The sequence below is a fragment of the Balaenoptera physalus genome, assembly GCF_965194825.1.
Source record: "Balaenoptera physalus genome assembly, chromosome: Y".
Classification (NCBI taxonomy): Eukaryota; Metazoa; Chordata; class Mammalia; order Artiodactyla; family Balaenopteridae; genus Balaenoptera; species Balaenoptera physalus.
The window spans coordinates 14956193-14971013 of NC_138904.1; the positions used below are offsets into that span (position 1 = coordinate 14956193).

Below are 14821 nucleotides of genomic sequence, written 5' to 3' on the forward strand. Positions count from 1 at the left end.
ACATACCAAAACACCCCTTATGTCTTGTCTGTCTGTCCGGCAAGGTTGAGTAGTTACCATAGGGACCGGAAGACCCCACGAAGCCTAAAATATTTACCACATGGCCCTTGAAGGAAAAGTTTGCCAGCCCCTGGTGTAAAGAATTACTAACTATTAGCAGATTATTACTTATTGTCAACTTACTGAGTCATGATGAACTGGGAACTCCTCCGGGGTAAAGAGAGCTTTAAAGAATGCAGGAGTAGCAGCTGCACGAGCAGCCACTGCCTCTAGGGTTGAGGCCGATTACCTGAGGAAGGAGGGGTGGGACTACCCCCCTCTTGCTCCCCTCCCTCCCCCCAGGCTGAGACTCAGATCTGCATGGAGTGGTGTGACAGCAGAGGAAGTCACTGAGCCCCTCGGGCTAGCTGACAGACAGGAAGCTGCCCGGGTGCGGACCTGGCAGGTGGCCAGGGAGCTGGCTGGCATGCCAGTGGACCCCTGGGAAGCCATCCGAGGGCACGCTTCTGAAACTGGCCGGCAAGCTGCCCACTGGAGCGCTCGTGGAACTTGGCCGTGGAGCCGCGGTGGATGCAGCCACTGCCTTGTCCGCAGGAGCAGGCAGAGGGGACAGCAGTCCCCCCAGCGCCCTCTACTGAGGACACTTCCAGAGGTGCCAGCCCGCGAAGGAGAGCTCTCCACAGGTCCTGCCCCAGTATCACCGCTCGGCCGGAGACGGGTGGTGTGCAGTTAAGAGGCAAAGTGGCCTGGTGTTGGAATGGGTCGTTTGCACACCTTGCTCCTTCTGGGTTGTAACTTCCCAGGCAGGGGTGTTCAGACGATGCCCCCTGAATGCTGCTCTCCAGAAACTGTCCCTTGCACGGGTTGGCCCGTGCTCTCTGGAGGGCTGTGCTGTGCTGTGGTCAGGATATGGACTCTGCAGGGTCCTGAGGCCCCTAGACCTTTGCCCCACCTGGAGAAGAGGCACATACCTTGGGCTTTATCCTCCCCGGGGGAGGCCGCGGCCCCTTGGCTCCGAAAGAACGCTCCTCCGGGGGTTCTCTGTTGCAGCCAGCCTGGGGTCTGAGCTGCCACTGCTGAGCCCCTGATGCAAATTCCCTTCCCTCTCTGTTTCTTACAACCTCTCCCTGAGCAGTCAGCGTCTTTTCTGTGTCTGTTTGGACTTGTGGTCGCTAACTGCAGCCTCCACTGCCTCTGGATCTTCACACATCTCATTGACCTGCTCAGTCCATCAGCCTGGCTCTGTCGCCTTGTCGGGGCCACACCTGCCCTTGTTTCTCTTGGGGTGGCATGTGATCCAGCCTTTGCTTTAGCCATGAGTGGCAGGAGTGTGTTAGAAGCGTCAGAGCAGACCCTCATGTTCTTATGCGTGGGACTGAATACTGACTTGCTCATCTGAATCCAAATGTATGAGGTGGGTTTTGGTTTCTTAGGATTTTTTTGCATGTGGGGGTAGTTATTTTTCTTGCTTTTTGATAACGTTTTTTTGTCAACCATGAGGAAAGCAATTTTCTTTCCTAATTGATATTTTATTGGTTGTTTTGAGGATTGGTACACACACAGTTCAATTTGTACATCCTTCTTAATGTATGTACTGAAGAACTAAGAAACCACGTAGTTTTGATTCTTTTCTAAACAGGTGTTCCAGTGACTTTCTAGCTTAAAATGTGGAAGCAACTTTTCCTTAAGAGGATATCAAGTATGAATACCTTCAAATGTTGATAGGCTGTAACATCACAGGTCCCATTTCACCGTTTAATATCATAAGCATCACATGCTCAAATTTCCATGTTTTTTCATGGCACGTTCATGGCACATTATTAGGGAAACTGAAGTGTCATGACCGGGGATAGAAAGGGCCAAAAAAAAAGGCCATGAAGAACCTAGTGGCAAGACGGGAATAAAGACACAGACCTACTAGAGAATGGACTTGAGGATATGGGGAGGGGGTGGGGTGAGATGTGACAGGGTAAGAGAGTGTCATGGACATATATACACTACCAAATGTAAAACAGATAACTAGTGGGAAGCAGCCGCATAGCACAGGGAGAAGGGAAGAGAAATGGGAACATATTGTATATGTATAACTGATTCACTTTGTTATAAAGCAGAAGCTGACACACCATTGTAAGGCAATTATACTTCAATAAAGATGTTTAAAAAAAAAAAAAAAGAAAACAAACTTGCGGTTACCAGTGGGGAAGGAGGGGGAGGGATAAATTAGGAGCTTGGGACTAACATACACACACTGCTACGTATAAAATAGATAACCTATTTTATACAGTAGCAAGGACCTACTGTATAGCACAGGGAGCTAACTCAATGTTTTGTAATAACCTATAAGGGAAAAGAATCTGGAAAAAGAATATGTATGTGTATGTATATATATAAAACTGAATCACTTTGCTGTACACATGAAACTAACACAACATTGTAAATCAACTATATTTCAATTAAAAACATAAAAAATAAGAAAATAAAATTAAAATAAAGACTAAGTTCCTCCCTTCCTGGGATGCAATGCTGGTACTCCTTCGATGATAGGACTCCCTTCCCAGATGTCAAGGCCGTACTGACTCACTGTGTACGTGCTGACCTGTTTTTTTGAAACTTTGAAGGAATGTATCCCTGACTTGTTTGATGTTCTTTGTTCTGACAAGATATAAAACTGCTGAAAATCTTCCTTCTCTGGAGCAGTTCCCCAGAGTTATCTGAGAGGCTGTCTTCTGGGCTATAGTCCTCAGTTTGATTCAAATAAAACCCTTTTCTATTCCTAAAAAAAAAAAAAAAAAAAAAGAAGTGGTTTTCTTTTTTTTTTTTTTTAATTAATTAATTAATTAATTTATTTTTGGCTGTGTTGGATCTTCGTTTCTGTGCGAGGGCTTTCTCTAGTTGCGGCAAGCGGGGGCCACTCTTCGTCGCGGTGCGCGGGCCTCTCACTGTAGCAGCCTCTCTTGTTGCGGAGCACAGGCTCCAGACGTGCAGGCTCAGTAATTGTGGCTCACGGGCCCAGCTGCTCCGCGGCAGGTGGGATCCTCCCAGACCAGGGCTCGAACCCGTGTCCCCTGCATTGGCAGGCAGATTCTCAGCCACTGCGCCACCAGGGAAACGCCCAAGAAGTGGTTTTCTTTAGGAAGTAATTCTACTAAAAAACATGGGAGTACAGGTAATTTTATTTTTATTTTTTATTTTTTTAACTTCTTATTTTATATTGGAGTATAGTTGATTAACAGTGTTGCGTTAGTTTCAGATGTACAACAGAGTGATTCAGTTATACATATACATGTATCTCTTCTTTTTCAAATTCTTTTCTCCATTCGGTTGTTACAGGATATTGAGCAGAGTTCCCTGTGCTACACAGTAGGTCCTTGTTGGTTATCCATTTTAAATATAGCAACGTGTACGTGTCAGTCCCAAATTCCCTAACCATCCCTCCCCCCACCCCCCCTTGGTAACCATAAGTTCGTTCTCTAAGTCTATGAGTCTGTTTCTGCCTTTTGTAGCATTTTTTTTTTAGATTCCGCATATAAGCGATATTATACGGTATTTCTCTGTCTGACTTCCGTCACTCAGTATGACAATCTCTAGGTCCATCCGTGTTGCTGCAAATGGCATTATTTCATTCTTTTTAATGGCTGAGTAATATTCCATTGTGTGTGTGTGTGTTTGTGTGTGTTTGTGTGTGTGTATATACATACATATATATATATATATATACACACACACACACCACATCTTCTTTATCCATTCCTCTGTCGATGGACATTTAGGTTGCTTCCATGTATTGGCTATTGTAAACAGTGCTGCAGTGAACATTGGGGTGCACATATCCTTTTGGACCACGTTTTTCTCCGGGTATCCTCTTCAAGACCTATTAGGTGCGTGACTGCGTCCCCAAATTGCCATTGAGTATGTTTTGTGTTGTCAGATTAAAAAAAACTGCCCCCCATGGAATGTTAAGCTGACATTCGGGATAGCCAGAGCGTCCTCAAATTCATTATCCCACCCTTCCCTGGTTGTACCAAAAAATAACCAACGAACAGTTTCATCTCTTCAAAAAGCGTTTATACTCCAGAAATGGGGTGAGGTGGGATTTCCTTCTTAAGCATGTTTCCAGAGCTACTGCGAAGCTTGCATTCCCCAAATAGTTGATAAAAACACTCCTTGGGATGTACAAGAAGGGAGACAGGGACCAGTGACTGATGGTATGTTCAAGTCTTAACACTTGAGAGGTTTTTGGTTTTTGATGGGCTTCTCCGTTACCAGAGATGCACCCTCCGATTATTTCACAATTTGATACTTTTCCTGAGTGAGTCAGCTGTCTTTTCTGAAACAAGGGAGCTCAAGGAGAATGAGTTAAATTAAGCAGACTAAGGAGGTGACATCTGTGATTGTCCTGGCTCACAAAAGGCAGTGCTTTCTCATGGCTTTTTCTCCAGACAGCAAAGCTTTCTTTGAGGTAGTCATAACTGATAAATCATGGGTGTGATTCGTGGCCTTTGAAATATGATACTGGACTTAACACGTTCTTCCTCCTTTCGTTTTGATCTCTGGGTGTCTCGATTTTCCACATCAGTCCAGCTCAACATCTGAACTCCACCGGCCGACCCCTTTCCTGTGGCCCTTGATGTCCAGCATCGATTCTGTCCTTAGACCTTCCTTCCCAGCGTCTAGAGCGCTTGCTTACATTAGTGTTGTCTGCCCTGTGTTGGTTTGAGCCCTTGTTTCTGTCCAGTACAAAGACAGAGCCTGCTGCCTTCTGTTCTCGGGCAGAAGAAATTCTTTTCGTGTCAACCTCCAGGATGAAGCTGCCAGACGCATTTGCTGGAATAAGAAGGTCGCTCCCCTGCTTCCGTGCTGGCCTTCTGGGGCCCCCACTGCCTCCAGGATATCATGCCAGATTCTGACTCAAGGTCAAGTTCCTCATCTTCCTCTTTCTGCCCTTATCTTCAAACGCTCCCCAGCCAGAGCTCTGCGCTCGGCCAGGCTGACATTCCTCAGACCGGCCCGGCTTCCTGCCTCTGCCCCATCTTCACATCCAGACCCCCCTGTGGAATGTCCGCCCCCATCTATGCCACCCCTTTCAAGTTGCTCTTCTGGGCCTCTCTCTTCGTGAAGTCTTTCATCTCCAGCCCCGAGGCCAAGCGAGCCTGGCCCCTCGCGCCCCTGCTGCCCTGACGTGGTTCCTTCCCACGGGAGTCCCGGCTCCCAGGAGAATCAAGGTTCTCCGGCCTCCGTGGGTGTCATTCTTGATCATCTGTAACATCCGTTGGATGAAATACAAAAACTTTGTTCCAACGAGACTTCCATTGACGGTTTTTTTCCCCCGCTGCTGTTTCCAGAAAAAATGTTTCCATAAGAACAGCAAGGAAATGTGCACATTTGGGGACACTTAAGTCTTAACTGAGGCCCTAAACAGGAGTTTTCCAATGCCAGTGAATGCTCAGACCAGAATATTTGTCCTGGCATGTGAACTTGGGGCTTTCCTTCTGCCAGTGGCGCAGGGACAGGCATCTTGGGTGTGGAGTCATTTGTTCTTGTGTGCCTGTCTTTTTGTAAAGGGACTTTTTTCTGAGCTCCAGCAAGCGACACTGAGAACTTTGCCTGGTGGCTCTCGGACAGGACTGCCCTGTTTGTGGCTCCCGAGTGCTGCGGATGTCAGGCAGTTCCCTCTGTTAGTGGCAATGCCAAGCGCTCTCTTGACTATAAGGCAGGGGACGGTGGCAAAACGATCCTGAGCGTCTGTAATGCGTGATACACTGTACAGTGCTGGCAGGCAGAGTCAGTAAGTATCCTGTGAGACTAGGGCCAACTTCAGGTTTGCTCTTTACCAAGTTCAAGCCTAATTAATTCTTCCTAATGGGAGAAGTTTGATGGGGTCAAGAGTACAGACTGGAGGTTTTCAAAGCATCTTCTTTTACAACTGTTTTCTCCATGAGCACAATAAACGTCAAACAGATAGTTTGTCTTGGTGAGGAAGCCAAGGCGGGGGAGAATTCCCCAGCTTCTTTGTCTCCCAAACCCAGAGCCGTTTTTGCTGGGAATGTAGATAGAGTGTGGTTAGGACGGGGCAGGTGGACGCCTCGGAATGCGGTCTTCACTGGTGGAGGAGGGGCTTGGGAAGTCTTTGCAGATGAGGGGAAGCAACATGATGTCATCAGACTTCGAGGACAGCGCTTGGAGCCAGTCTCGCAGAACTTGTGCATCCAAGGGTTTGTGGGAACGAGACCGAAAAACCCACCAGGTCGTGGCTGAGTGACACAGGTCGCCTCCAGGACGTCCTGCCTTCAAACCCTGTCCTAAGGCCCTGCAAGTTCCTTGGTCATAGTTGTCTTGCCCGAAGATTTTTCTCGTGGAACTGAAATTCAGAGAGGAATCATGGTAGGGAGAGGGACGCACGTACTCAGGCTACTCTCGCCCTCACCAGCCCTGCGCGTGTCTGCTGGTCTCGGCTTTTGTGACGCTCACCCCCCCTTTCTCCTCCACCTCCTGCTCCTTCCCCCACCCATCTTCTTCCAGATTTCTCTGTGTTGGGGCCCCAGGGTTCTGTCCTCAGCTGTTGGTGGGTCTGTTTTCTGTGTAGGAGGCCTGCATCCCCATTCCTCCCGTTTTTAAATTCCTTCCGCGGCTGGTCAGCCCATGAGCAGGCCACCTTTCCCCGGGTACCCTCGCCTCACCCCAGCCAGCTGCCCTGCCCACCGACCCTCCGCCTGGACGGCCCCTTGGCCTCCCACCCGGGGCGTGCCAAAATGTAAACTCTCTGCCACGTAACCTTCACCTCGGCTATGTGCGGCTGAGTGTGTAATCTTGGTGCGGTGGAAACTTATTTACGATCTGTTACTATGTTGGGATAAAAATGTCTAGACTTGGAAACCGGTTGTGAACCGAATGATTTGCTTCACGTTTTAGTTAGGAGTGCTCATTTTGTTTATGCTGTTGACTTGCAGTGAATAATTGCTTTATTAACCTAGGAAAAGTTCAGCTGTCCTTGGGTTCGGGCGGAGACTTGAGGAAAGTACCACATGGTTTGAGAGCTGAGCCTGTAAGTTGCTTCGTTTCCAGCTTTGTAACGACCAGAGGAGAAACGTTTACGGCTTTAGTGCTTTGTGAGGTTTGGAACGGATTTTTAGGTTAGCCCTGGCAAACAGTCAGAGCAGCAAACTTCCAAACCTGTACACCTCTGTGCCCATAAGCATTCATCTTTTTCACTAGTTTTCCTAGCAGTTTGTAAAAATAATGGCTTTTTGGTGTGAAACAGGGGTTGGCAACTTGTTTTTAATAACAAGCCAAGCAGTAAATATTTTTGGCTTTGTGGGTCAGACTATGCTATTCTCTCCTGTAGCAGTGTATATAAACAAATAGCTCTGGTTGTATTCCAGTAAAATTTTATTTACAAAAACAAACAAACAAAAGGCAGCTGGCTGGATTTCACTCATGGGCCACAGTCTGCCAAGCACTAGTACCGCAAACAGGTTGGTTAATTGATGGGTGACTTGATGCTGAGTTGGATTATTACTGTATAGGGAAGACGAGGGTGAGTATTTAAAGATTAAGATTTCTCAGGATAAAAATCGTAAAGTGCTTTTAAGGAGTCAGTCAACACACATTCATACATACGTGTTTAACACTGAGTAAGGAGTATTTTACATACCCAGCATGGTGTAATAATCTAGGGCTGTAATGAAAGGAATCAGATACTCAGTGTCAGCAAGGATGTGGAGAAATTGGAGCCCGCCGATGCAAAATGTAAGATGGTGCAGCTGCTTTAGAAGGCAGTCTGGCAGGTCCTCACAATGTTCGCCATAGCTACCATACGACCCTGCCATTCTACTCCTACGTGTACACCCAAAGGAAATGAAGATGCATGTGCATGCACAAACTTGTACACCAGTGATCACAGCAGCATTAATACCCAAAAAGTAAAAACAACTTCAATACCCATCACCGATGAACGGATAAATAAAATGTGGTCGGTCCATACAATGGAGTATCCTTCGGCCGTAAAAACGAATGAAGCTCTGACACAGGCTACGACATGGATGCACCTTGAAAAGCTGAGTGAAAGAAGCCAGACACAAAAGGCCACCTATCGTATCATTTTGTTTATATGAAATATCCAGAGTAGGCAAACCCTAGACGCAGAGAGCAGATGCATGGTCGCCAGGGGGTGGAAGGATCGGGAAGTGACCACTGACAGGCACGAACGAGGGTTCTTCTGGGGTTAGGACACTGTTCTAAAATGGGTGGTGGTGATGGTTGGACAACTCTGTGAATATACTAACAAGCCATTCGTTTATGTTTATACGGGTGAATTGTGTGATGCCTGAATTATATCTAAATACAGCTGTTACGGAAATAACTAGGTGCAGGATTAATCTATGAGAAATAACTAGTAAATAATTAAAAAAAAGATCCATCATTATTTTTTGGAGGAAGGAGATCCAGAAAGTGAATCGGTAGTTCTGGCTCTGCTATTTCTGGTGTGTTTCTGAGAGCTCATGCGCTTTCCCGCCCCTCCGTGAACGGTAGACCTTGCGGAGGCAGACCAGCGGAGGGATGCATCCCTGGTCTCCCGCTGGGAATCAGGGCCCAGGTGGGTCCCTTCACCCCTGGGTTGTCCTGAAGCCAGTCTGAGAAAACCTGTGGGTGGCATGTGTCACGGGCATGTTGTATTCCTGGCCGAGTCCTGGGGGCTTGTTTGCTTGTTCAAGAGGCTCACGGGACACACTTCTGTGTTGCAGATCGAAGAAGGAAGCAAAGCCGCGGCAGTGGACAAGTTGCTGGCCGGAGATGAGATCATTGGCATCAATGACATCGGTCTGTCGGGGTTTAGACAGGAAGCGATTTGCCTGGTGAAGGGCTCGCATAAGACCCTGAAGCTGGTGGTAAAAAGGTAAGACCTGGGCCTCATGCCTTGTTTACAAACAGAGATTAGCGGGACGTGAAACCTGGAGTCTGTTGGCTGCGCCGTGTCACTGTGGCAATCCTGATTTGGACTTAAGTCGCGCGCGTGCGCGCGTGTGTGTGTACATGTACATGCATGTACACTTAGGAATCTATCTCTTGGCCAAGGATGAATCCAACATCAAAAATTTTAAAGATGCCTTCTTTTTTTAAAATTAATTTTTATTGGAGTATAGTTGATTTACAATGTTGTGTTAGTTTCTGCTGTACAGCAAAATGAATCAGCTATACATATACAGATGTCCACTCTTTTTTAGATTCTATTCCCATGTAGGTCATTACAAAGGTTTTCTTTTTTTTTTTTTTTTTTTTCCAATAGTTATTTATTTTGGCTGCGCTGGGTCTTAGTTGTGGCACTCAGGGTCTTCATTGCAGCACGTGGCATCTTTAGTTGCGGCATGTGGACTTTTAGTTGCGGCGTGCGTTCAGGATCTAGTTCCCCAACCAGAGATCGAACCCAGGCCCCCCACATTGGGAGTGTGCAGTCTTGCCCACTGGACCACCAGGGAAGTCCCTACAAAGTACTGAGTAGAGTTCCCTGTGCTGTACAGTAGGTTCTTAAAAGATTTCTTCTTTTATTACTGTTGACTGTTACTTTTGATTTAAGTGATTTTGAATACTTAAATCTTATTCTTGGCATATGTAGGTGATTTTCTGGCAGTGAGGAAACTGTTTATGCTCCAAATGATGAAATGTCATTGCCTGTGTTGTACACAAGGTGGCAGGCTACCAGGTTTGGGGGTTTTATGCTAAAATAATGTGATGCACATAGACTTAACAGGTCAGCTAGCAGGTGTTTCCAGTGCTGTGCTGAGGTCTGAGGGGACCAAGTGCATATTCCAAGAAAGGAGATTGTGGATAGGAGTTGGGATGATTTGAAGGGGTCAGAAAGTGAAGTTGGGCACGTGATGCTTTTACACACAGGGACTAGAATGGCACTACTGGGCAGCATGGAGGTGTTTTGTAACTTTTTATTTTTATTTTTTGTCCACGCCACACAGCTTGTGGGATCTTAGTTCCCCAACCAGGGACCAGGAATCGAACCTGTGCCCCCTGAAGTGGAAGTGCTGAGTCTTAACCACTGGACCGCCAGGGAATTCCGGTGACTGGTTTCATATAGAAATAATTCTCGACCTTGTGTTTTACAGTTGGCTAATTCATAGTAAAGGGTTGACGTGCCCCTTCTAGCAGAATTAGTGCAGTCTTTCCAAGGTAGGCTGTAAATTTTATTTTATTTTTTAAAAATTTATTTATTTATTTATTGTTTATTTTTGGCTGCATTGGATCTTCGTTGCTGCACGCGGGCTTTTCTCTAGTTGCGGCGAGCGGGGGCTCCTCTTCGTTGAGGTGCATGGGCTTCTCACTGTGGTGGCTTCTCTTGCTGCAGAGCACGGACTCTAGGCGCGCGGGTTTCAGTAGTTGTGGCACACAGGCTTCAGTAGTTGTGGCTCGCAGGCTCTAGAGCGCAGGCTCAGTAGTTGTGGCGCACGGGCTTAGTTGCTCCGCGGCACGTGGGATCTTCCCGGACCAGGGCTTGAACCCGTGTCCCCTGCATTGGCAGGCGGATTCTTAACCACTGCGCCACCAGGGAAGCCTGGCTGTAAATTTTAAAAAGTAAATTGACTCAAGGCCTTCAGTTTTTAGTACAGACTTGAAGACATATCCCTGTGGACTTTTTATGTATTTATTTTTGGGGGACCAAAATAGCATCCAAGGAGGAGTCAGAAACGAAGAAGGAAAACATTTCATTCTTTGCCACATTAATGCAGCAGCCTCATTTCTCAGTGGAATAGGCTGTCCTCCTTGTAAATCAGAGAACTGAAGTCTCAGCATGGCCATTTTGGAGCCTTGTGGGGGAGCAAGGGACATGATGGGTGCCATCATGGCGTATAATTTCTTTGAGGTCACCTTATTAAGCCTCCTAAGGCAGGACGTGTGAAGTTCTCGCAGGATTCCATTAGACTTAGTGGAGCGCTGGTGATGGTGAGGGACGCTTGACCCACACAGGGGAGACAGCGGTTATAAACCACCACCTGAAATGTCTCCGTTGCGGGGCTGCCCGAGCCCCCAGAACACACAGCCGGCTCGTTGCCTTACTGTCCGTCTCCCCCACGGGGAGAGCACTGGCTTAGTTGACGCTGTGAGCAAACTGTCTCGCCAGTTTGCGGCTGCTTACCGCACGCAGTGCCCGATGCGCAAGGGCAGATGAAGGGCTTGGACTTATTGAATCGAATTGATTTGAGCTGCACCGGGACAGGCGTCATTGGAGGGCCTGATGAGGCTGCTGACCCTGAGGTGCTCATTCAGTAAAACCTGTCAGTGTGACATTGGCCAGCCCAGGGGAGGCAGCAGCAAATAAAACCGAGCCAGTGACACATCCTGGGGGACAGAATTCAGGATGCATGAATATTTTCACTGGTTGCATCTCACAAGGTAAAAATGAAATGTTGGTCAATGTCAGATCTTATTCTAGGGTGCAAAAAAAAAAGCAGGTGTGTAATAAAGTTGGTTTAGTAACAACAGCTATAAAGAAGGGAATTTGCACCCCAGTAGAAAGTTGGATGAAAGACGCTCATAGGCAGTTCCTAATATGAGAAATGCACATAGGAAACAAGTGTTTAAAAAGACGTTTTTCAAGGAATTCATAGAAAAGACTCTGACAAGTACAGGTTTCTGGTAACTGTACTGCTGAACTGAATGAATAAGCATTTTCAGAACTCTAATGAAAAACTCCTGAACTCATAAAAGTGCTAACAAAAGATCAAGATGAAAAAAAAATTAATTACATGGGACTGAGTGAACTGATGAGGATGATTATAATTTTTGTGACTTTCTGTTTGAATTAAAAAAAAAAATCCCACAAGGACTCAGAGGCAAAGAATATAGAAATCAATCTTCACTGCAAAGTAAAGGAGCTGTTACAGTGGAGGATTACTGGACTGAATGTCAATATTATGACATAGGATGAGTGTGTTTCGTGTTCGGTAATTGCAATCATTGTTGCTTTTGTTGTGGTCATCCATTTACAATGCTCGGTGTCAGTCTATTTATCTCTTGTAAAAATAAAATACAGTGTGAGTGTGTGGGAAAAAAAAAAAAAAGATATTTAACTAGGGATCGACAAGTTTACTTACAAACTAGGTTTTGATTCTCCAGCTGGCCGAGATCTGATGGAATAGCAATGCCCATTGGTGCTGAGATGTGGGGAAACAAGTGCTTATTTGATGTAATGCTGATGAGACTTTCTGGTGAACGGTTTGGCAACATGTGTCAAAAGGCCTATTTTGGACTCAGAATTTATTTCTTGGATCCTAGATATTCAGCAAAAGGAAATGACTGAAGTGAATTAGGGACCATGCATACTGCAGAGTGCTGCCATTATAAATGGTGTCAGCCAAATGAACTTCTCTATGAAACAGAAACAGACTCACAGACACAGAGCACAGACTGGTGGTTGCCAAAGCGGGGTGGGGGGTGGGGGAGGGATGGATTGGGAGTTGGGATTAGCAGATGCAAACTAGTATATATAGAATGGGTAAACAGCAAGGTCCTACTGTAGAGCACAGGGAACTCTAGTCAACATCCTGTGACAGACCGTAATGGAATAGAATATGAAAAAAATATATATATATATGTGTATAACTGAGTCTCTGCTGTACGGCAGAAATTAACACATTATAAATCTATACGTCAATAAAAGTTTTTAAAAAGAATACAAGTGCTATTACAAAATAAAAAAATGGTGTCAGTGGGCTTCCCTGGTGGCACAGTGGTTAAGAATCCTCCTGCCAATGCAAGGGACACGGGTTCGAGCCCTGGTCCGGGAAGATCCCACATGCTGCGGAGCAGCTAAGCCCGTGCGCCACAACTACTGAAGCCTGCACGCCTGGAGCCCGTGAGACCACCGCAATGAGAGGCCCGCGCACTGCAGAGGGGACTGAGAAAGGCCGCGCGCAGTGACGAAGACCCAACACAGCCAAAAATAAATACATAAAATAAATTTATTAAAAAAAAAAATGGTGTCGGTATTTCCTGACATGGAAAGATGCCCCTCAAAGCCCAGTTGAGTGGAACACATACAAGCAGTTATAGAACTGTACAGGCCCCATGAAATAAAGTTTTGATTTTTCATTGTGGTAAAAGACACGTAACAGAAAACTTACCATCTTATCCATTAAGTGCACAGTCTAAGTGTATTACTTCTCTGATAATAAAAATGTCGAGCTCGTTGCACTTTTAAAGAGGAGAGGCCTTTGGGGTTCCGTGTGATGTGTTCACAGGACTCAGCAGGAGGTTTGGTCCCCAGGAGGCAGGCAGCTGTGCTCTGTTCTGGGCGGCGCCCCCAGAAGGCTCTGTTTATTGCTCTGTGATCAAAACAGACAGGATCACCCAAAGGGGCGCGTGTTGGAACGCCGGCTACAATTACTCCAAGAGTGACTTTTTATTCCGCGTTTATGAGTACTTGGAGTAACACATGGCCGTGGGAGAACATTCACTTTGGAACGGGAATTGGGTGGGATACAGCAGCCTTTCTCCCAACCCCTCATCCTCCCATTTTGCCCCTCCGGAGAGCGGCTGTGTCAGTACTAACCTCTTAAGGTTCCCTTTTAGAAACAGGTACCTAGTCGTGTGTTACACATGAAAATGGGGGTCGGTCCAGGTTGAGTGCTCTGACTCAAGGTTTCTCCTGACCCCGTGCGGCTCCATGGTCTGGATGCTCTGCTGTGTGTCTAGCAGATCCTCTGTGTGTGGACATTTACGGTGCTTCCGGCGTACGGCAGACAGTGCTGCAGTGTGACGCTTTTGTACCCGAGTCCACATACATGTGCGTATAGGTCGTCCTGATCCATTCCTAGCGTGGGAGGTTTTGAGGCAGAAAGTACGTGCATTGTGAAGCTTGTTTTTGTTGGCTTTGTGGATGTGATAGGTGACAGATGCTTTTATTGTTTAAATGGGCATTTCTGTCATTATGACCGAGGTTGGGCATCATTCCGTGTGTTCAGAAGCTTTTTTTTTGAATTCGAGGAACATAGTTAAGGATCTAAAAACCGGATGATGTGAGTTCTGTTCGGAGTACACACCGTGAGAACTGGGGGTAGAAGGAGAGAGAAGGCCTGGGGGCCCGGCCCGCTCGCTGTGGAGCTGACTGCGTATCCAACAGACTTGTGGGGAGACAAGTATTCTAAGTAACACATATAACCCAATATAAAACCAAACCAAGCAGTTTGTCCAAATGTTTTTTTTTTCAAGCACACTTTTAAAAACAAACGTAGGCGTTTTTCAATATTTTAAAGATAATTTTGGATTAAATTTTAATACTGTGTGTGGGTATTATTTTTGCCTATTAGAAAAGTCTGAAACGGTGGTTTTGCCTAGAAATATGAATAAAATTCTACAAAACGGTTAATTAGTTAATACTAGGATCTGTTGCTGTCATCTGGCACATGGTGAATTACTGTTTTAAGTACTGAAGACGCACATAATAAGGACTTTTAAAACTCCATACTGGGGCTTCCCTGGTGGCACAGTGGTTGAGAGTCTGCCTGCCAGTGCAGGGGACACGGGTTCAAGCCCTGGTCTGGGAAGATCCCACATGCCGCGGAGCAACTAAGCCCGTGCACCACAACTACTGAGCCTGCGCGTCTGGAGCCTGTGCTCCGCAACGGGAGAGACCGCGACAGTGAGAGGGCCGCGCACCGCGATGAAGAGTGGCCCCCGCTCGCCGCAACTGGAGAAATCCCTAGCACAGAAACGAAGACCCAACACAGCAAAAAAATAAAGTAAATAAATAAATTTAAACTCCATACTAACTTACCATTTTCCTTATTACAACGGCACCAGTGAGTGCTTTTAACAT

General features: G+C 46.4%; 1 protein-coding gene across 1 annotated transcript in view; it reads left to right on the top strand.

Moving 5' to 3' along the window:
- Positions 1 to 14821, top strand: part of LOC309653335 (protein Shroom2-like) — an 80453-nt gene that overhangs the window by 53529 nt on the left and 12103 nt on the right. Inside the window, exon 2 of the mRNA XM_082447945.1 lies at positions 8742 to 8893. Within this exon, the coding sequence (XP_082304071.1) occupies positions 8742 to 8893 (152 nt within the window). The remainder of the gene's footprint in view (positions 1 to 8741; positions 8894 to 14821) is intronic.